This window comes from Manis pentadactyla, chromosome 7 (genome assembly GCF_030020395.1).
Source record: "Manis pentadactyla isolate mManPen7 chromosome 7, mManPen7.hap1, whole genome shotgun sequence".
NCBI classification, from domain to species: domain Eukaryota; kingdom Metazoa; phylum Chordata; class Mammalia; order Pholidota; family Manidae; genus Manis; species Manis pentadactyla.
Genome location: NC_080025.1, coordinates 47,455,957 through 47,479,679, shown reverse-complemented (window position 1 = coordinate 47,479,679; position 23,723 = coordinate 47,455,957). Strand labels below are relative to the sequence as shown.

The 23,723-nt window shown below is 41.3% G+C and overlaps 1 protein-coding gene across 2 annotated transcripts in view; it reads left to right on the top strand.

Moving 5' to 3' along the window:
- The window catches only part of ABCA13 (ATP binding cassette subfamily A member 13), a 390,923-nt gene that overhangs the window by 211,012 nt on the left and 156,188 nt on the right, over positions 1–23,723 (top strand). For both annotated transcript variants that reach the window (XR_008998757.1, XM_057505338.1), the window contains exons 42-43: positions 168–273; positions 21,547–21,796. Coding sequence is in view for 1 of the 2 variants with exons in the window: in XM_057505338.1 (XP_057361321.1) it covers positions 168–273; positions 21,547–21,796 (356 nt within the window). In the remaining variant the exon portion in view is untranslated. The remainder of the gene's footprint in view (positions 1–167; positions 274–21,546; positions 21,797–23,723) is intronic.

The window sequence follows — 23,723 nt, the reverse complement described above, 5'->3', positions numbered from 1 at the left end:
TACACCCAGCTTGCCAGAACTCGGTGGCCTTAGAGTGGCACCCACTAACTGAAAGAAGAAATAGGGGGCATGTGGAGGGTAATGACAGGTTGGGTAACTGAGGCAAAGGAAAGAACCACAATGGGGAAAGGAGATATGCTAATAAGCTCTTTTTCATTTTCAAAAAGGTGTTTCTGATGCTTTTGCAAGATTCCAAAAAGCGATCTGATGTCAGCCCAGGGATGGAGCTGGAGCCTCAGTGCCAGAGGCCATCGGAGCATGCTCCTGACTGTCGTGAGTACAGAGCAGCTCTGCTTTCTGCAGGCGGGTCATGTCACCATCCTTCATTCAGGTTCCCTCATTTTAAAAGTTGAACAGAAAGAAACTGAAGACAGGAGGGGAGTGGCTGGATAGAGAAGATTCGATTCAATGATGGAAGCTTAGTGCGTCAGCCTGACTGGAATAAAACAACCATGTATTAATGGGACAGCTTTATCTTTTCTTCAGGACTTAAATTACTACACAAGCAATTTCTTAGTACATAAAATTAGAGTACTTAAAACAGTTCATTTTGTTTTTCCTTTATCACAAACATGCCACCCAGCCTATATCTGTGGAGTGTCTATTACCTGCAGACACTTTGCTGGAAATAGGTTGACGTGGAGAAAAATCCACATGTGAGCTTTGCTGTCTTGGAGCCTCTATCCATTTGGAATCATGCAATGGTCCCAGGTTTCCCATGCAGAGCTCTGTGCATCGGCACCAATGATCAACAGAAGCCAGATTTGGTTCCCAGGTGTGCAAGTGCGCTCTGATCAACCGAGTTCCCACTTATGAGCTGCACCTCACCACGGAGTGCTGAGCTGGGCTCCAGAGGTGTGCAAGGGGACAGACAGAGCCTTCTTGCAGAGTCAGCCCGCTGGGAACACAGACCCGTAAATGAGTAGCTAAAGTTATGTACCTGGCAATGTTTATATCAGATGTTTGCCGAACTGCATGCTCACTACCAGTGTGTGAAAGCTCCAATTGCCCCACCTCCTCTCTAGCTCTGGTATCATCCAGTTTAAAAAATACCTATTTTTAGACATTGTACTTGGTGTGTAGTGATTTCTCATTGTGGTTTTAATTTGCTTTTCCCTAAAGATTAATTATGCTGGGCATATCTTATTTTAATAGTTGTATTGAGTTGTAATTCATATGCCACATTCTGCCCATTTCAAGTGTATGATTGGATGGTCTTTGAGTTTATTCCAGAGTTGTGTAGCCATCCTGACTCTCAGTTTTAGAACAATTTTCGTTATCCTGAAAGGAAACCCTGCATGGACTTAGCTGTCGTCTCCGATAACCCCCATGTCTTCCAGCCCTTGGTAATCCATGATCTTCTGTCTGTCTCTATGGATTTGCCTATGCTGGACATTTCCTATGAACAGACTCATGCAATATGTGGCCCTTTGTCACTGGCTTCTCTCACTTGGCATGATGTTTTCAATGGTCTTCTGTGCCACAGCCTGTCAGCACTTATCTATTTTGATTGCTAGACAATATGCCATTGTATGGGCAGTCCACATTTTGTGTGTCGATTATTAGTTGATGGTTATTGGGGTTGTTGTTTCCAGTTGCTGGCTGCTATGGATGGACGGCTGTGAACAATTGTGTACGAGCTTTTTGTGTACGTATGTATATGTGTATACATATGGGTATATGTCCTGGGTGTGTGTCTAGGAGTGGACTTGGATTATGTGTTTAACCATTTGAGGGCCTGCAGACTGTGTTCCAGAGTGGCTGCCCCATTTTACATTCCCACCAGCAGTTTTCCTCGGGTTCCCCCATGCCTGCTGTTATCTGAGGTTTTGATGATGGGCAACTCTGGCGTGGAGCGGTAGCTTGACGTCGTTTTGATTTTCATCTTCCTGATGGGTGATGGTGTTGAGCATCTTTTCATGAACTTAATGGTATTTGTATATCTTCTTTGGAAAAATGTCTATTCAGACCCACTGCCCATTTTTAAAATCAGGCAAATGTTATTTCTGGTGTTGTAAGAGTCTTTGATGATGGAATTGTAAGAACAATGTGAACTGTAATGTGAACTATGTGTTTTCAAGGATACATTTTATGAAGTGAAGAGAGTTCCTATTGATTCCTGGTTTGATGAGAGTTTTTATCCTGAAAGGGTGTTGGATTTTGTCAAATGCTTCTTCTGCATTTATTGAAATGGTCATGCATTTTTTTGTCCTTTATTTACTGGTGTGATATGTTACATTAATTGATATTTAGATGTTAAAACAGCATTTCATTGACCAATGGGGATAAATACCACTTGATCATGGAATATAATTATTTCCATACATTGCTGGATTTTATTTGCTAGTATTTTATTGAGGACTTTTGAGTCTGTATTTGTACCAAACATTGATCTATAGTTTTCTTTTCTGTGATGTTTGTCTGTTATTGCTCATCTGATAGCATGAGTGGGAAGCTTTCCTTCCTCTTCTGTTTTCCAGAGTTCTGGTGAGGAATTTGTGTTAGTTCTTTAAATATTTGCTAGAATTTACCGGTGAAGACATCCTGGCCTGGATTTTCTTTGTGACTAGTTTTTTAAATTAGTAACTCAATTTCTTTACTTGTTATAGGGTCTATACTGAGTGTTCTTTCTTCTTGACTAGCTTTGGTGTCTTGTGTCTTGCTAGGAATTTGTCCACATCCTGCAAGTTGTCCCCTTATTGGTGTGGTGTTCATAGTGTCCCTTTGCCACCCCTTCATTTATGTGAGGTTGGTGGTAACATCCCTTTTATTTCTGTGCTTTCTCTCTCTCTTGGCTTCTCTAGCCAAAGTGTTGCCAATTTTGTCAGTCTTTTCACCGAATCAACTTTTAGTCTCACTGGAATTCTCTATTGTTTTTCTCCTTTCTGTTTTGCTAATTGGAGCTCTAACTGCAATTATTTCATTCTGTCTGCTTGCTTTAGATTTAGTTTGCTCTTTTTCTCCCCATGTCTTAAGTTGGAAGTTTACATTAGTGATTTGACTTTCTTCTTCCATGATAGCAGCATTTGCAGCTATAAGCGTCCCTCCAAGCTCTGCTTCATGTGCCCCAGGGCTCTGCTTGACTGTGTCTCCACTTTCAAAGTATTTTTGAACTTCCCTTTTGGTTTATTCTGTGGTCCATTGGTTACTTAAGATTGTATCTTAAAATCTCCATTTATGTGTGTTTCCCAAATTTCTCTTTGTTATTGAAATTCAATATCATTTTATTGTATCCAGAGGGAAAAAATAGTATGATTTTAAACCTTTCAATTTGTTAAGGTTTGTTTTATGGACTAGAATATGGTCTATCCTGGAGAAAGTTCCTTGTGCCCTTGAAAGGAATGTAAATCTGTTGTGATGGGTGGTGTGTTCTACAGATGGCTGTTACATCCATTATGAAATTTGAATGTTACTAATTCCAACTCTCACTGTTGAATTGTCTGTTCCTCCCTTGAATTCTGTCAGATTTTCATTTTGTCCATCATGTCTGTCTGTCTGTCTATCATGTAGTTAGGGCTTTTTAGGTACACAAATCATCATGATTTTTGTATCTTCCTGATGGAAGGCATGTATCATATCTTTTATGATCTTCTTTCCATTGTGTTTTTCCTGACCTCTAAGTGTGTGCTGACACTGTATCTGATGGAATTATCTTTTCAAGAACTTTGTGGGCCTTCTCTGGATTTCGCTAGTATTCCTGCGGTAGACCAAATGTGGGCGTTCTGAGATAATCCCTCCTCTATTCTTGGTTCTGCAGAGATTGTGGCGAGACCCACACCCTGAAGCATCCTAGAAGCCATCTGGTTTGGTTGAGTAGATCTGGAGACACAGCCTTCATTTTTTATTTTAATCTAGAGAGTTTATTAGTGGACAAGAATACCAAATGGAAAATTCATTAGTGAATCTGTTAGTACATATATAAAATAGATATACAGATATTTATTTATTCATTATGGTAAAATATACATAATATAAATTTTCCCATTTTTAACTGTTCTTCTGTGGCACCAGGTGCATTTATACTGTTTTGCAGCTGTGACCACCACCCATCACCTGAACTTTCCATCTTCCTAACTGAAACTCTACTCAGCAAACACTAACTCACCACCCCCCTCCTCCTAGCTCCTGGCAACCACTGTTCTGCTTTCTGTCTGTATGGCTTTGACTCTACCTCATATAAGAGGTGTCATATACTATTTGTTCTTTCATGGCTGGCTTATTGCAATTAGCATAATGGGTTTCAGGTCCATCATTACAGCATGTGTCAGAGTTTGTCAGGTGCATAAGGCAATGAATGTGGAGACGTGTGGAGCTGCCATGCCCTCTCTGGGTGTCCCTCTCCCCGAATCTCCATTGTTCACCATTCTGGAAGATCTCCAAACCCCATCCTGTTGGGTTTCTATGGAGTTTCATTACACAGGAATGGTTGATTAAATGATTGGCCATTGGTGATTGATTCAACCTCCAGCCCCTCTTTCTTCCCTGAGGTCAGAGGTGGGGCTCCTGCAACCAGCCTTCACCCTCAGGTGTGCCACCTGTCCCCTCATGAACAGAACAAAAGTCACCATCATGACCCCCATCAAGTAGGAAATTCGAAGGGTTTTGGGAGCTTTGTGCTAGAAATAGGGACAAAGACCAAATATATATCTCTTACTATAAATTACACTATTTGTCAGAGCTCTCTTCTGAGCTCATTCTGCTTGTTGGCAAAGATCAGTTCCTTGTGGGTGTAGGACTGAGGGGCACATCGGGCACATCTGTTGGCTGGTTGCCAGCAGGACTTGCTCTCCATTCCTTGTTGGCACCCTCAGGTCTTGGCCGCGTGAACTAGTACGACATGGCATGTTTCTTCTTCAAAGTGAGCAGGAGAATCTCTGCTTTGGTTAAATTTAAAGGCAGTCTGATTAGTGACCTCAAGTAGATCTGTCAAATCTCTTCATCTTTTCTCTGTGACATATCTAAACAGAACCTCAGTGCATGTATACAGTCTGTGTTTTTTCTCAGTCTACATTTTGTCTCTGAGATCCATCCTTGTTATTGCTTGAAAAATTTCTATGTAGTGATATTTCACTGTATATATCGTAACTTATCTCTGTGTTTTACTGCTTATATACAAACTTTTAACTGGACATACACATTATTTTTCCTTTTCATTATTAGCACTTTGCCTAAAGGTTTAATTTCTTAGACTTCATTTATTTTAAGGTACAGTAGATAATGACTTTCTTATATAAGAGAAAATCTAAAGAAAATATAATTGGTATGTACTCATAAACATTTTGCCATCATTGAGAATTTGGGATAATTTACATTGAAGATGTATTGCCTACATACTTCCTCTTCATTATGGCTATACATCTGTTTTGAAAAATGATAATTTCATGTTCTGAATTTGTGGAACATTATGAAAATCCATGTAAATATGTCAGAAACAAAACATGTGCAAGGAAAGCTATATGAAAGAGAGTGGTATTTTAAATGTAAAAAAGAACCCTCAGGAAAGAAAAATTGTAGTGTCTTTCATTTTCATTGTAAAATATGATATAAAAATGTAATTGTATTTATTCAAATTACAAATTCTAGAACTGGAAAATACATCATTAAAAATCAATTTAAGTATTTCATTACTAAAAAAAGAAGTGTGAACAGAATACATTAAAACAAATTTGATATGAGATAGTCTGCCATTTACCAATTTTATTATATTCTGCAAATCCTCCCATTATGCTCAGTGCGAGACATCTACATACCTGCAATTTATATTACTTAGTAGATAGAACTTTATCAAAATGCTAGACCAGGATTTTGGAGAGTGTGTACTAATGCCTTCTAGGTAAAGCACTTCAGTCCCTTTTTCAGGGGTGCATGATCCACAATAAGGAAATGTGATTTCTGGAACAACCATTTATGAAAGCCTTTCTCCTGCTGACACCTTCAAAAATGGCTCTTTTGTTCTTGCTTCTTGTCATGGGCTGCAGCCACCTGTGGGCACGCTTCTTTGTCCCTGCCATATGTCTTCTCCATCTTCCAAGGACTAACTTTCAAATAACTCACTTACTGCTTCACTAAGAGACTGATGAAGACAAAATAAAATATAAAACTTAGACTTTCTAATCATTGGGACCCTAGTGGCTCCACTGAAATGAGTTATGGGGACTAATGCCTGGGGCTGCATGTCCCTCTGTGTACCTGTGATGCAAGGCATGGGATTCACTTCTTCACAGAGTGTAAAGCTGTTTATTAGCTGGTGGGGTGCTTCAGGCCTGTGGCAGGCATGTTCCGTGCCCCTCCTCACAATCCTCCCCTGAGGCATGAAGGCCTCCCCAGCCCTGCTCACCTCCCTGGGGCCTCCCTCACCCCCAACACAAAACACCTGCCTCTTCAGGTCCTGCCAGGCTGACTTCTTATCATGTAGATGCCTGGTTTTCATTTTTTCCAGTGGAGCCAGCATTTTAATCACAGAGTGTGGGCTGTGCTGAAAGCGGGTCTCAGGACCAGGCTCTCAGCACAGCCCAAACCCAGCCATGCACTGGGACCCTCTGCTGCTTGCTGAGAGTCACTTTGCAATGTGCCCTTCTTCTTGGAGCTGCTGCCTTTGATTTAGGTGGTCTGTGGGTGCTACTATGAGCAGCACACCATTAAAGCCTCTTTATGCTCAAAGTTCATGTGAAAGATCAGAAATCCAGGTAAGAGAGAATGAATCGAGGAAAGAGTTATTTTCTCTTTGTGAGGCTTGTTAAATAACAAAATTGATTTGAGTAAATTTTAAGATCTAATTGGCTTTATTATTCAATTCATAAATCAGGCAGCATCCCATTGAGCAAGTAGAGGGGAACTCCTTTGAGCTGTGGAGAAGGAAAGGGTTTTAAAGGTAGAGAGGGAGCAGAAAAAAGGAAATCATTAGCAGAGAATCCATTGTTTTAGGCAAGGTTGCCCTCCTAAGGGGAATGGAAGGGATCTAGCAGTAGATTTTCTAGTGCTGACCAGGGATTCCACACTGACTAGTTAAAAGGTTATATTCTTGGGATGCTGAACCTGCAGCTAGATTAAGTAGTTAAGTCTTGGGTGTCTCTATATTTGGGCCTATGAGTTTTTTTTTATAGGCTTGGCCATGGCTGTCTGGCTGTCTGGCTCTCTTTCTTTCCTTATATTTTTCTTTCTGTCTTTTACTCTCAATTTACCCCATGTAAGATCTGAGGTTACACTGAAATCCTCAGCTCCATTGTTTCTCAGTAACACTTTACCTAAATCTTTTTTTTTTAATCTTCTACAATTTAATCCTCTGTATTCCACTCCTAATTGCTACTTCTTGAGACAATGGAAAGCAGTTTTGGCAATGATTAATTTGAAGGGTCTGCAGCCTCTCATTTGCTTTTTAAGACAATCTTGTTTGCACAGCCCATCCTATGCTGGGAGCCCATAATTCTCTGCCTCTTCAAGGAGCTGTTCCAAATTCTGCGTGTGTCTCCTAGCTTAACTGTGGTATTAAAACCAGACTGCTGTCTCTTCTTCTTTGTTCACATATCCCCAGACTTCAAAAACTGTGTTCCCTACACACAAGGTGGGGAGGAAGCATGACTGCTGCCAATTCTTCATGCCGAAGAAGATGTGTTTCCACTTGAACTGAAATCTACAGAGAACTAACATCAGGTTGCTGTGAAAAAAGAATCTGCCAAAATAAAAATGGAATCGAAGCAGACTGGGGTGGGATAGGTGCTGGTGCCAGGTGCTGAAAAGCAGTGGCTTCTGCAAGGGGCTGTGGGAAGTCAGGGAGTGTGGGAAGCTGTGATTCCCGCAGCCATGCAGATCAGAGCTGTCAAAAAAAGCTCCTAAGGTGATGAGTCATCCTTATCCTCGTTTCCTGAAGCAAATCTCATCTTCTTGTGAAATATTTGACAAAGAATGTGCTTCATTCATCTTAAGTGTAGTCACTACCTCAAAGGTATAATGATGGAATGACCTGGATAATTCAGGCAGGAGTGGTTCTGGGCGACCTTTGTGAACAACTCTAACTTCAAGAAGTTAAAGGTAAACGTGCCCTTATGGGCTTTGTCCATCCTCCTTAGTGGTCTCCCTTCTGCTGGAGCTTACGATAGTGAACAGGGCATCCCGAACTGGCTACCTCAATGCCATCCTTCCCCTGACCTGCACAACCTCAATTTCTTCCCTCTAAGGGTCAAACGTGCCTGGGAGTATTGTGAGCAGTTGTATTTATCTTTCTTAACCCATAGTACAGAACTATGGCTTTGCTTGGTCATCTATTTTAACTTTCTTGTTTGCACACTTGTTGAAAATTGGATGGAAATGGAGCCAGAATGAGTGGCCTGAGGACTGCTGTTGAGTGAGCCCCTGGGCATGACTGTTGATGTGCAGCATGAGAAGTGCTGGAGGGTGTGCAGAGGTGGGGTATTGGCGGTGGTGTTTCCAAGTAGGGAGCACTGGACCTAAGATGGGGTGGTCGGGGGCACTTGGGCACAGTAAGGGGAGGACTGGGTAAGGATGCAGAATGTATTTGGTCAGTATCCTTCCACTTGCTCATTCATCAGGCCATGTGGAATATCAGATGCTGAAGTGTAAGTAAATCCAAGGATAGCAAGATGAACTGAGCGCCTTGTGCAAGGACCTCACTGCACGCAGAGAAGACAGACATGGAAGGTGATGCGGCAGTGAGGGAGGCACGCACTGGTGCACCGTCCAAGAGAAGATTTGGTAGAGGAGGTTTTCTTCCATTTAGCTGTATTTATAGACCCTCACTACGTGCCAGATGCCACCTAAGGGGCTTTTCTCGCATGTCTCCATGCACTTTTCCTAAAGGAACTGTTTGAGCCAAGCTTCAAACATAGATCTGCCTGACAGCAGAGCTCAGACGCTGCCTGCTGATTCCCTGCCTCCCCTGTGATGTGAACAGACCTGGGGAACAGGGCCAAGGCTGAAATCCTGATCGAGATGCAGCAGAAAATACCCCATCACCTCATTTCTCTTCCGTCCATTAGAACTTTGGAGGAGCTCAGGTTGGAAAACCCAAGTGTGGGCCTTCGAGAGGCTTCAAGAGACTCTGTCTTTCATGCATTTAAAAGAGAAAACCCTAGCTCAGAGTTTAAAGTCACCTGCCCACGTAGTATAAGTAGTTAGTGGCAATGCTGGGGCTGCACCCCTGGTGCCCCAAACGTGAGGTCACTGTCTTTTTAAGGCAGGTTGAATCCAAAGAGTTCAGTAGCTGTTTAATTATTCAAAAACATGCCCAGGTGTCAAGGATGGCCCTGTTCCAAAGTGAAATTCTAATTTGATGCTTTTAACATTTTGGCTATTACAATCACAGTGCTTTTAAAAGAGTTGAATCAGTGATACATCACCTGTATAGCAATTGGAAACTTTGGGGCATGACATAAAGAAAATTACTCTTCTACCCAGGTGTCTTTTTTCTTTTTAGAAAATCATGTATAAAAAAAGCAGTATGGTTATTAAAAGAAATGAACAGATAAAGCATTATAAAGTTGGGTAATACATAGTTGGGAAATTATTTATCAATAAAACAATTTAAATAAATAGCCTCTACTTGTTACCTTTTAAAGAATTAAGCCATTAATATTGATTTTGCTCTTTACAAGCGTATTTAACCCAGGTTACCGTAACCTAGCACAGTTTAAAAACTTGTCTATTTTTGTATTACCATGTTTAATATTTAAACAGTTGTATTTTGGGTCATATTAATAAGCATACAAGAACAACAAAAACATTTTCATTTCTTTTTGTTTTTCTGTTTTCTATTCCTCTTCTTTCTTTTCCTCCCCAGCCCTCCCTTCTCCTTCCTGTCTTAATAAGAGGACATTTGATTTTGTTGGTTTTCTTCCACAATTGGTATGAATAAGACATATAAATGTCCATAGAACTCGAGTTCTTCCATGACAGCATCGAGGATGACCCTGTCTCAGCCTTTTGTTCTGTAGATGGGGCACCTGAGAGTAAGTGCCCCAAAACGGCAGTGTGGCCTGGAATGCCTGCTTCCCACTGCCTATGAGCGTCTCCCCTGTGAGGTGTTTATACCATTCACACTCATCTCAAGGGGTTACCCATTTAATTGAAAACATTCTAAGAAGCCATGCAACACTGTGAGGGTTTTCCATGCAGCTCAGCTGATTCTATCCTGCTAGGCTGAAGAGAAGAGAGGACCTGACTGGCGCCCCCTCCTGTCTGTTAATCGCTGTGAAGTCCCAGATGCTGGCTATAGTGCAGTAGAAAGTATCCCTCCCCCTCTTTTTTTTTTTTTTTTAAGATTCCTTCCAACTCTGAAATACTGTAACTCAGTGAACAAAGATACTGTTTCTAATTCATGAAATAGTGCATTTCCGGAATAAATATATAGTCTTATCAAAATAAGTATCAATTTCAAGATGCAAGAATATTCATTCTTGAAAAACCCAGAAAATTGTGAAGAAACATTAAAGCAGCCATGTTCTTACCATACAAATCAATATAAATCTTTAAGTATGTTGAAAAGGTATATACGACTTTAACTTTTTTAATGAAAAAAATCACTTTGTCAAACAGGATATAGATTGTAGAAATTATTTCATGAAAGATAACTTTCCACTGGAAGTATATACACTGAAATATTGTTTTTTCCAGTTCAGTATAGTATACTTTGCAAATTATATTCTTTCCATATATGCTACTTTATAACAAAAAATTTTTTTTATCTGGTGTATTTATTATGAGTATTTTCTTACAATTACATGATTAATGTTTTAATCCTGCCTCTTTTTTTGGCTAATACACGCTGATCATAGTTTAGGTCATATTCTCTCACCTGCCCATGTTTGTGTGCAGACATTTTTTTTTAAATGATATGATTCTAAGTTGCTTTATTCACTGATAAGCAGTAATAAACATTCTCCACATCAGTGAGTATTTATACTGTCACCTGAAGTAGAGTGGTACTCCAGTGTGCGGTATATTATAAATTGTTCAATTATTCTCCACATGCATTTACGTTGTTTCCACATTCTGGCTCCTACTTAGAATAAGATGTAACAAACCACCTTAATGGTGTATGCGATGAATTTCTCTCTCTCTCTCTTTTAAAACTAATATAACTGTTGGATTCCAACTTGCTGATCAAATGGCTTGTGCTTATTTCCCACGGAAAGACTCTTCAGATCTATTCTACCACCACCACCACCACCACATGAGAAGTCCTAGTTCTTTAAACACTCAGTGTATTAGGTATTATGTTATTTCTAATCTTTACCATATTAATGACCTGAAAAATCTCATTGTTCATGTATTTTTTTTTCTTTGAGAGGGCATATCTTATATTTATTGATCAAATGGGTGTTAACAACAATAAAATTCTGTATAGGGGACTCAATGCACAATCATTAATCAACCCAAAGCCTAATTCTCAACAGTCTCCAATCTTCTGAAGTATAACGAACAAGTTCTTACATGGTGAACAAATTCTTACATAGTCAATAAGTTCTTACATGGTGAACAGTACAAGGGCAGTCATCACAGAAACTTTCGGTTTTGATCACGCATTATGAACTATAAACAATCAGGTCAAATATGAATATTCGTTTGATTTTTATACTTGATTTATATGTGGATACCACATTTCTCTCTTTATTATTATTATTTTTAATAAAATGCTGAAGTGGTAGGTAGATACAAGATAAAGGTAGAAAACATAGTTTAGTGTTGTAAGAGAGCAAATGTAGATGATCAGGTGTGTGCCTGTAGACTATGTGTTAATCCAAGCTAGACAAGGGCAATAAAACATCCACGTATGCAGAAGATTTCTCTCAGAACGGGGGGGTGAGGTTCTAAGCCTCACCTCTGTTGATCCCCAATTTCTCACCTGATGGTCCCCCTGTGACTGTGCCTGTCTTAGGTTGTTCCTCCCTTGAGGAATCTTACCTGTCTCTGGCTAACCAGTCATCTTCCGGGGCCATACAGGGAAATGTAAAGTTGGTAAGTGAGAGAGAAGCCATATTATTTGAAAAGGTTAGCTTTTTACTTCTTTGCAGATTTATGCCCTGTGGCTTCTATGCCCAGCATTTGTCTTGAGGTATCTTTAGCACTTGGAGGAATTATGATACTCAGTAAATTCGATATGAGGCACGAATTCTATTTAAGGGTTGTAATTAGGAAGGAAGAAGAAAAGCTATAGAGGTAGCAGATGGAAGAAAACATGGGAAGATTGATTATTTCTTTGACATATCTTCTTGTAGAGTAACTTCAGCATGTATAGGTTTTAAACTACTAATTAAATTGTGCACACACATTAACATAATAGGAATACAGTTACATAACCAAAGCAGATCTATAATTACCAGCCATCTCCAGTGAGGCCAAGAAAACCAGTTAGGCACCCTAGGCATTTGTGAAAATTTGTCTATGATATGGTGGATATTGTCCAACTGAACTTGAACAGTCTGAGAGAAATCAGACAAATTAAAACAACCCATTCCTGGGAACTGCTCACATCCCATATGTTCTTTTAACAGTAGATAGTCTGTAGTTGTAGGATTTTGGAGCGCTGCAACTTGCACTTCTCCTAATTCTTGGTTGAGTTCCAACAGTGTAGATCCAGTCAAATTTGTTGTTTTACTGTATACACAGGCCAGGTTAGATATCTCCTTCTTCATTCCAATGGCAAGTACAGGAACTGGTGGGATGAATGCAGCTGCAACTGCAGCATCGCCTGGATCTTTGTTTAGGTTTTTTGATGATCATCTTCTGATATGACTCTTCCAGAGAGTGCTGATGTTGGAAGTTCTTCTTCATATCGTATCTTAGTTCATTTTCTGGGTAGCCAAATTACGCTTTGATCCTCTATATAAACACAAACAGACCCTTTGCCCACACTTTGATCTGCTCTTTATACCATTGTGTAGAACTCATTGGAAGTCACCACACAGGAACTGCTTTTTCTTTTTTATTTTTTTTTAGAGAAAGGATAATTATCAGAAAAGTGTACCTCCATAGCCAATCATCTGACACCCTTTAAGTGATCAAAATTAAGGATATTTAAAGCATGCATTAATTGTTGATTTACAGTTAGTTTTATCCTATCATGGAGTAATCCCCCTTTTCTTTCTTTCTTTCTTTTTTTTTGTTATCTTTAATCTACACTTACATGAAGAATATTATGTTTACTAGGCTCTCCCCTATACCAGGTCCCCGCTATAAACCCCTTTAAAGTCACTGTCCATCAGCATAGCAAATGTTGTAGAATCACTACTTGCCTTCTCTGTGTTGTACAGCCCTCCCCTTTCTCCCACTCCCCCTATGCATGCTGATCTTAATACCTCCCTTCTTCCTTCCCCCCCTTATCCCTCCCTACTCACCCATCCTCCCCAGTCCCTTTCCCTTTGTTACCTGTTACTCCATTCTTGGGTTCTGTGATTCCCCTACTGTTTTGTTCCTTCAGTTTTTCCTTTGTTCTTATACTCCACGGATGAGTGAAATCATTTGGTATTTCTCTTTCTCCGCTTGGCTTATTTCACTGAGCATAATACCCTCCAGCTCCATCCATGTTGCTGCAAATGGTAGGATTTGCCCTCTTCTTAAGGCTGAGTAGTATTCCATTGTGTATATATACCACATCTTTATCCATTCATCTACCAATGGACATTTAGGTTGTTTCCAATTCTTGGCTATTGAAAATAGTGTTGCGATAAACATAGGGGTGCACTGGTCTTTCTCAAACTTGATTGCTGTGTTCTTAGGGTAAATTCCTAGGAGTGGAATTCCTGGGTCAAATGGTAAGTCTGTTTTGAGCATTTTGAGGAACCTTCATACTGCTTTCCACAATGGTTGAACTAGTTTACATTCCCACCAGCAGTGTAGGAGGGTTCCCCTTTCTCCACAGCCTCAGCAACATTTGTTGTTGTTTGTCTTTTGGATGGCAGCCATCCTTACTGGTGTGAGGTGATACCTCATTGTAGTTTTAATTTGCATTTCTCTGATAATTAGCGATGTGGAGCATCTTTTCATGTGTCTGTTGGCCATCTGTATTTCTTTTTTGGAGAACTGTCTGTTCAGTTCCTCTGCCCATTTTTTAATTGGATTATTTGATTTTTGTTTGTTGAGGCGTGTGAGCTCTTTATATATTTTGGACGTCAAGCCTTTATCGGATCTGTCATTTTCAAATATATTCTCCCATACTGTAGGGTTCCTTTTTGTTCTATTGATGGTGTCTTTTGCTGTACAGAAGCTTTTCAGCTTAATATAGTCCCACTTGTTCATTTTTGCTGTTGTTTTCCTTGCCTGGGGAGATATGTTCAAGAAGAGGTCGCTCATGTTTATGTCTAAGAGGTTTTTGCCTACGTTTTTTTCCACGAGTTTAATGGTTTCATGGCTTACATTCAGGTCTTTGATCCATTTTGAATTTACTTTTGTATATGGGGTTAGACAATGGTCCAGTTTCATTCTCCTACATGTAGCTGTCCAGTTTTGCCAGCACCATCTGTTGAAGAGACTGTCATTTCACCATTGTATGTCCATGGCTCCTTTATCAAATATTAATTGACCATATATGTTTGGGTTAATGTCTGGAGTCTCCAGTCTGTTCCATTGGTCTGTGGCTCTGTTCTTGTGCCAATACCAAATTGTCTTGATTACTATGGCTTTATAGTAGAGCGTGAAATTGGGGAGTGAGATCCCCCCTACTTTATTCTTCTTTTTAAGGATTGCTTTGGCTATTTGGGGTCTTTGGTGTTTCCATATGAATTTTTGAATTATTTGCTCCAGTTCATTGAAGAATGTTGCTGGTAATTTGATAGGGATTGCATCAAATCTGTATATTGCTTTGGGCAGGATGGCCATTTTGACGATATTAATTCTTCCTAGAATGTTGCTGGTAATTTGATAGGGATTGCATCAAATCTGTATATTGCTTTGGGCAGGATGGCCATTTTGACGGTATTAATTCTTCCTAGCCACGAGCATGGGATGAGTTTCCATGTGTTAGTGTCCCCTTTAATTTCTCTTAAGAGTGACTTGTTGTTTTCAGAGTATAGGTCTTTCACTTCTTTGGTTAGATTTATTCCTAGGTATTTTATTCTTTTTGATGCAATTGTGAATGTAGTTGTTTTCCTGATTTCTCTTTCTATTGGTTCATTGTTAGTGTTTAGGAAAGCCACAGATTTCTGTGTGTTAATTTTGTATCCTGTAACTTTGCTGTATTCTGATATCAGTTCTAGTAGTTTTGGGGTGGAGTCTTTTGGGTTTTTTGTGTACAATATCATGTCATCTGCAAACAGTGACAGTTTAACTTCTTCTTTACCAATCTGGATTCCTTGTATTTCTTTGTTTTGTCTGATTGCTGTGGCTAGGACCTCCAGTACTATGTTAAATAGCAGTGGGGAGAGTGGGCATCCCTGTCTATTTTCCGTTCTCAGAGGAAAAGCTTTCAGCTTCTCGCTGTTCAGTATAATGTTGGCTGTGGGTTTATGATATATGGCCTTTATTATGTTGAGGTACTTGCCCTCTATTCCCATTTTGCTGAGAATTTTTATCATGAATGGATGTTGAATTTTGTCAAATGCCTTTTCAGCATCTATGGAGATGATCATGTGGTTTTTGTCTTTCTTTTTGTTGATGTGGTGGATGATGTTGATGAATTTTCGAATGTTATACCATCCTCGCATCCCTGGGATGAATCCCACTTGGTCATGGTGTATGATCCTTTTGATATACTTTTGTATTCGGTTTGCTAATATTTTATTAAGTATTTTTGCATCTACATTCATCTGGGATATTTTCTGTAATTTTCTTTTTTGGCAGGGTCTTTGCCTGTTTTTTGGTATTAGGGTGATGTTGGCTTCATTGAATGAGTTTGGGAGTATTCCCTCCTCTTCTATTTTTTGGAAAACTTTAAGGAGAATGGGTAGTATGTCTTCTCTGTGTGTCTGATAAAATTCTGAGGTAAATCCATCTGGCCCGGGTGTTTTGTTCTTGGGTAGTTTTTTGATTACTGTTTCAATTTCTTTGCTCGTAATTGGTTTGTTTAACTTTTGTGTTTCTTCCTTGGTCAGTCTTGAAAGGTTGTATTTTTCTAGGAAGTTCTCCATTTCTTCTAGGTTTTCCAGCTTGTTGGCATATAGGTTTTCATAGTAGTCTTTAATATTTCTGTGTATTTCTGTGGAGTCTGTCGTGATTTTTCTGTTCTCATTTGTGATTCTGTTGATTTGTGTTGATCCTTTTTTTCTCTTAATAAGTCTGGCTAGAGGCTTATCTATTTTGTTTATTTTCTCAAAGAACCAGCTCTTGGCTTCATTGATTTTTGCTACTGTTTTATTCTTCTCAATTTTGTTTATTTCTTCTCTGATCTTTATTATGTCCCTCCTTCTGCTGACTTTAGGCCTCAGTTGTTCTTCTTTTTCCAATTTAGATAATTGTTATGTTAGACTATTCATTTGGGATTGTTCTTGCTTCTTCAAGTGTGCCTGGATCGCTATATACTTTACTCTTAAGACTGCTTCCGCTGCGTCCCACAGAAGTTGGGGCTTTGTGTTATTGTTGTCATTTGTTTCTATATATTCCTTGATCTCTATTTTAATTTGTTCATTGATCCATTGATTATTTAGGAGCATGTTGTTAAGCCTCCATGTGTTTGTGAGCCTTTTTGGTTTCTTTGTAGAATTTTTTTCTAGTTTTATACCTTTGTGGTCTGAAAAGTTGGTTGGTAGAATTTCAATATTTTGGATTTTGCTGAGGCTCTTTTTGTGGGCTAGTATGTGGTCTATTCTGGAGAATGTTCCATGTGCACTTGAGAAGAATGTATATCCTGTTGCTTTTGGATGTAGAGTTCTATAGATGTCTATTAGGTCCATCTGCTCTACTGTGTTGTTCAGTGCTTCTGTGTCCTTACTTTTTTTCTGCCTGGTGGATCTATCCTTTGGGGTGAGTGGTGTGTTGAAGTCTCCTAGAATGAATGCATTGCAGTCTATTTCCCCCTTTAGTTCTGTTAGTATTTGTTTCACATATGCTGGTGCTTCTGTGTTGGGTGCATATATATTTAGAATGGTTATATCCTGTTGTTGGACTGAGCCCTTTATCATTATGTAGTGTCCTTCTTTATCTCTTGTTACCTTCTTTGTTTTGACGTCTATTTTGTCTGATATTATTACTGCAACCCCTGCTTTCTTCTCACTGTTGTTTGCTTGAAATATGTTTTTCCATCCCTTGACTTTTAGTCTGTACATGTCTTTGGGTTTGAGGTGAGTTTCTTGTAAGCAGCATATAGATGGGTCTTGCTTTTTTATCCATTCTATTACTCTGTGTCTTTTGATTGGTGCATTAAGTCCATTTACATTTAGGGTGACTACTGAAAGATATGTACTTATTGCCATTGCAGGCTTTAAATTTGTGGTTACCAAAGGTTCAAGGTTAGCCTCTTTAGTATCTTACTGCCTAACTTAACTCCCATATTGAGCTGTTATATACACTGTCTGAAGATTCTTTTCTTCTCTCCCTTCTTATTCCTCCTCCTCCATTCTTCATATGTTGGGTGTTTTGTTCTGTGCTCTTTCTAGGAGTGCTCCCGTCTAGAGCAGTCCCTGTAGGATGCCCTGTAGAGGTGGTTTGTGGGAGGCAAATTCCCTCAGCTTTTGCTTGTCTGGAATTGTTTAATCCCGCCATCATATTTAAATAATAGTCATGCTGAGTACAGTATCCATGGTTCAAGGCCCTTCTGTTTCATTGCATTAAATATATCATGCCATTCTCTTCTGGCCTGTAGGGTTTCTGTCGAGAAGTCTGATGTTAGCCTGATGGGTTTTCCTTTATAGGTGACCTTTTTCTCTCTAGCTGCCTTTAAAACTCTGTCCTTGTCCTTGATCTTTGCCATTTTAATTATTATATGTTTTGGTGTTGTCCTCCTTGGATCCTTTATGTTGGGGGTCCTGTGTATTTCCGTGGTATGTTCAATTATTTCCTCCCCCAGTTTGGGGAAGTTTTCAGCAATTATTTCTTCCAAGATACTTTCCATCCCTTTTCCTCTCTCTTCTTCTTCTGGTACCCCTATCATACAGATATTGTTCCTTTTGGATTGGTCACACAGTTCTCTTAATATTGTTTCATTCCTGGAGATCCTTTTATCTCTCTCTCTGTCAGCTTCTATGCGTTCCTGTTCTCTGGTTTCAATTCCATCAATGGCCTCTTGCATCCTATCCATTCTGCTTATAAACCCTTCCAGAGTTTGTTTCATTTCTGCGATCTCCTTTCTGGCATCTGTGGTCTCCCTCCAGACTTCATCCCATTTCTCTTGCGTATTTCTCTGCATCTCTGTCAGCATGTTTATGATTCTTATTTTGAATTCTTTTTCAGGAAGACTGGCTAGGTCTGTCTCCTTCTCTGGTGTTGTCTCTGTGATCTTTGTCTGCCTGTAGCTTTGCCTTTTCATGGTGATAGGAATAGTTTGCAGAGCTGGGATGAGCGATGGCTGGAAGAACTTCCCTTCTTGTTGGTTTGTGGCCCTCCTCTCCTGGGAGAACAGCGACCTTTAGTGGCTTGTGCTGGGTAGCTGCGCGCAGACAGGGTTTCTTCTTCCTGCCGGGCTGCTATGGAGTTTATCTCCGCTGTTGCTGTGGGTATGGCCTGGTTTGGGCCTCTTCTCCAAAGTGGTGGAGTCGCGTTGGAGCAGGAGCGGCTGGGAGGCTATTTATCTTCGTAAGGGGCCTCCCTGTTCCCTGCAGCCCAGGGTTAGGGTGCCCAGAGAACCCCAGATTCCCTACCTCTGGATTGTGTCCCACCCTGCCCCTTTAAGACTTCCAAAAAGCACCCGCCAAAACAAAACAACGACCACAAAAAAAAAAAAAAATTAATAAATAAAAGTAAATAAATAAATAAATAATGGCCGCTCGTTTTTCTTTATTCTCCAGCGCCAGCCTCAGGCACCTGCTCACCGGTCTTGCTGCCCTGTTTCCATAGTATTGGGTTCCCTAGCCCTTTAAGAATTCCAAAAAGCACTCATCTCAACAAAACAACAACAACAACTACAAAAAATGGCTGCTCACTTTTCTTTTGTTCTCCGGCACCGGCCTCCAATACCCGCTCGCTGGTCTTGCTGCCCTGTTTCCCTAGTATTGGGGTCCCTGTCCCTTTAAGACTTCCAAAAAGCACTCATCTCAACAAAACAACAACAACAACAACAACAAAAATGGCCGCTCGCTTTTCTTATATCCTCCGGCACCAGGCCTCTGGTACCCGCTCACCGTTCTTGCTGCCCTGTTTCCCTAGTATCCAGGGCCCCGTGCATGCACTGTGTCTGCGCTCTGGCCCAGATGGCTGGGACTGGGTGTCCAGCAGTCCTGGGCTCTCTCTCTGTCCCGCTCTGCCTACTCTTCTCCCATGGGGACCTGAGGGGAGGGGTGCCCGGGTCCCGCCGGGCCGGAGCTTGTTTCTTACCCCCTTTACGAGGCACTGGGTTCTCGCAGGTGTGGCTGTGGTCTGGATGTTGTCCTGTGTCCTCTGGTCTTTATTATAGGAAGAGTTGTCTTTGTTATATTTTCATAGATATATGTGGTTTTGGGAGGAGATTTCCACTGCTCTACTCATGCCGCCATCTTGGCTCCGCCTTCTTGTTCATGTATTTTTAAAAAATCACATATTGGCTATTTTGCACCATTTTTGTGGACTGCCCATTCCTGCACGTTATTTGCCCATTTTTCTTTTGGAGGATTTATTTTTAAAAAAATCTGACTTGAAGGTATTACATTTATAATGCTTTGTTGTGAAATCTGGAACACTTGGAAGAACTCGGTGATATGGAGGTCATATTCTGGGGTGCCTGCAGACTCTTGACATTTCCAGTTACTCCTCACTAGATGTTAGTGTTTGAACAATTGAAGCCCCTAACCAAAAAAAAATAAACGGCTCTTTAGACATTTTCCCTAAGCAATTAGATGGTCAGGGTAAATGGGAATGCATAATTAGAGATGTAATTAGAGTCCTTTAATATAATTGTGCTCATAAGTCAAATAAGATGATTTGTAACAATTTAGCCTAGCATTTTATTTTTGTCTGTTAAATTATTCATATGAATGCCTTTGTGAGTTTAGTCATGACTATTTGATAGGTGGTTGATTCATAACTATAAATGATTTCAGCCTTTAGTTTTCTCCTTTATGTCTAATTCACATATATAAGAAGGTAGTGAAAATTTACTTAATATGAGCAAAGCCTCTCCACACAGAGTTGTAGAGCCTGTCTGACAAGCATTTACTATGACTGGAGGTCAACATTATACCTGTTCTGTTGGTGCAGTGAGATAATAATAATCTACAGGGAAAATTACTTAAGATTACCTAGAGAGAAAATCTTACCTAGAGGGAAAATACTATAAATCTCCATTTTACAACTGAGGGAAATGAGAGTCAGAGAGGTCAGGTAATTTTCCAGATGTCACATAGCATGTTGGTGGCTGAGACTGGATTCCAAGCCAGGTCTCTGTGGGTTCAAAGGTTAAAGTTTCCCCGCCCCACAGTGCTTCTCATGATGGTCATCCCTGAGCAGGGCCAGTGGGCACAGAAGCAGCCGTCCTCTGCTTCTGCTCCCACTCCTTTATCACCAGGCAAATTCACTAAGTAGGATCCAGCACCAGAGAGTCTGTCCTCTCCCCAGAGCTGTCCGGCGCTCAGACACGGAATAAGGCTGCTATCCTCGACTCTGCCTCTAGTTTTTCTCCTAACTTCTCATCCTCATGCTGGGCATAAACGTTGCCCTCCTCAGCTGTTTGGCCTGAACTGGGACAGGTTTATTGTGGAGAATGTTGTGGAGTCCCCAGACGATCCCTCTAAGAAGGAGCCTGGCAAGGTGACCAGGATATCCATGAGGCATGGCCCCATTTCCGATTGTACCTTTGGACCCGTGCTTTCTGAGGGCCGTTTTTAGATTTTCCATGGAAGGGGAGGGGGCAGGGTTGCTAAGGCCTCACGGGCTGGGGGCGCTGAACTGGAGGCTTCAGGGGCTGTTCTGCCTCTGGGACAGCCTGGGCTCAGCGGGGGAGCGAGTTGCCCGCACTGGGGCGGGTGGTGCCTCCTGAATCCTGTCTGGATGTAGCCTGGGGGTTTCCTCAGGGAGGACCTCAGTGGGATCACAGAGGAGGGAAGTGCCAGCAGGGAGGGGGCAGGTGGACAGAAGGCCTTGTTGAGTGGGACATGGCCTCTCTGCACCCACCCATGCCTCAGCGTGCTTGGGGATGACAGGACAACCTGCTCTCTGTGCGCAATTAGCGCCCTGTGAACACGATGAGTCTTATTTTAACTTTATCTTTTGCTGTCTGCCCATAGCCCTTCCAAAGCAGGGCCAGATTGAGATCTACAGAGGAACTCTGTCCTTACCACTTGCTGTTATGGGATGTCCTGTTGTCCCTAACCATTCAGAGTGTTCTCCATCAGCCTGGAGTCAGACCTGGTGCTCCAGCTTTAAAGCTGCCCTGGGTCATGTGTGAATCAACCAAGGGACCGCAGAGCCAGGGAAGGGCCAGGGTAGCTGTGATCCCAGTGGGCTGAGGCCAGCTGTGTGTCTCTGTCCCCACAGGTGGTGCCCGGGCCAGGCCTCCAACCATGCAGGGTGGCCCACTTCTGGCCAGTCAGATGGTGGCCCTGCTGAGGAAACGGCTGAGCCACACGTGCCGGGCCTGGAAGGGCGCCCTGTCCGACTTGCTGCTGCCCATGCTCTTTGTGGCCTTGGCAATGGGCTTGTTCATGGTGAGGCCTTTGGCCATTGACTACCCACCCCTCAAACTAATGCCCGGCCATTATGACAGCGCTGAAACTTACTTTTTCAGGTAAGGACCTTTTCTTTTCCCCTTTTTACTTCAAAATATGTCAAGACAGATTCTGAATACCAAAAACTTTGATACGTTTAAGAATTTCAGACATGTGTTTTCATTACTTTGGAGCCCTGCATGTGTGCAGGTAAGCTCTGGGGAGCTCTTGCTTCTTCCAGGCTGTGTCTCCTGGCAGATGTCTGGGGCACATGAGGCCAGACTGGCCTCCAACCTCCGTGTCCCTGGGACCCTAGCTCCCAAGGGCATGTGGTCCCTTGCGTAAAAGGGGGACATGGTACTGCTGGCTGACGAGTGGTCGGTAGGCCCACAGTGGCCCATGGACCTTGAGTAGGAACCAGGAGGACTAGGAATGTCCCAGGAGTTTGAGGATTTCAGCAAGTCAGTATATTGGATGGTATATTGCATAAAACCTACCAGGTTGCTTCCCTGCAAAGAAATAATCCCATTCTCTCTCTAAATGGAATCAAGTCCATGCAAACCCTCAGGCCAGACTAGCTGCAGTTTGGTGCCAATCCATTCAGACCAGGTCAATTTCTGCTACCAGATGAATTTACATAGGACCTTCTCAGAGCTTTCATGGATTTGTTTCACCCACAAGGGCCTGGGCAGCTAGTAGAGGGACCCTGGCCCCCCTCCCAAATCCTGCCCCTCAGTTGACTGGCTCCCGTCCAGATTTAGTTGAGTTTATGGTCACTGAGCACCTGCACGATGCTTCTTCACACTTTGGGGGCGTGCATAGGGACTGAGTGGTGCCTGTGCTGTGACTGCACAGGCTATTCATGGTGAGGACAGCCAGGGGATACTGTCTGTTCCACTTTTGCCCAAAATATACCTTTATTAAAATAATGAGCTTAATTCACTGGACTCTGAGTGCTTGCTAATATTTGTTGTGTCGTTTTTCTGACGATGTGTAATTTGGAGTTAGATTTAAACAACTACAGACACAAAAGGAAAAATCAGTAATAAACCACTCCATTTCTTCTTATCTCCTTTGGTTAATGATGCATTTCCTCCTCTGCATGTCTTTATGCTCCAGAGAGTCTGGGTCTCCCTAAAAGCAGGACCCTGCCTCAGCCAGGTTTGTTTGGAGAAGTCATACCTGCCCCCAGTGTTCCTTCCAGTGGGCTCCTGTCTTCTCCTGTCACCTGTGCTGTTTGCCTCCTTACATCCTTCTTTACAAAGTGCTTTAAATGAATGAACCCACATGTAAGAAATCCTCTAATGGTTGTGGTCTGGCCAGATGTTTAGATTTCTGTCCCAATCCTCACGTATCAAAGAGCTATAACTATTTTTAACTTTTTAATTATAAAACATGTCCTCTGAAGAAAGTAGTAGATGATGCAGGCTGGCCAAAGTAACAATAAAAGCGGTCACCATATTGATATGGGATCTTCACCATGTCATATATGATACTTTTAAATATGTGAATTTTATTTGTTGTGACAATGAGGTCACACTGGAATACTGTTTGTTCTGTGTTTTCTACTCCAAAACGCACCTGCCTATCTATTTATGTAGAGGAAGGCAACTGCATCACCCTTCTTCATGTCTGGCATGGAGGTGTCACAATTTATTTAAACATCTCTATTTTAGGGCACATATAGGTTATTTAAGTAATTTTTCCTGTTTAAGAATATCTTTTGGAATTTATGCCACTGTCCACTTGTTTTAATTATCACACATTTCCAACAGAAGTTTGTTGGGGCAAAAAGCATCAGTGTTTTTCAAGGTAGATGTTACCAAATTACCTTCACAAACGTGTACTAATTTACAGTCCCATAAAGTCATTGATTCTTTTCTTCAACAAGTATCTATTATGCATCCACTATATGCCAGACAGTGTTCTTGGTAGAAGCTGTGCGCATATGAACAGAACCAGCCCAAATCCCTACATTCATGGGAGAGAGAAAGCTCCTTTCTCCAA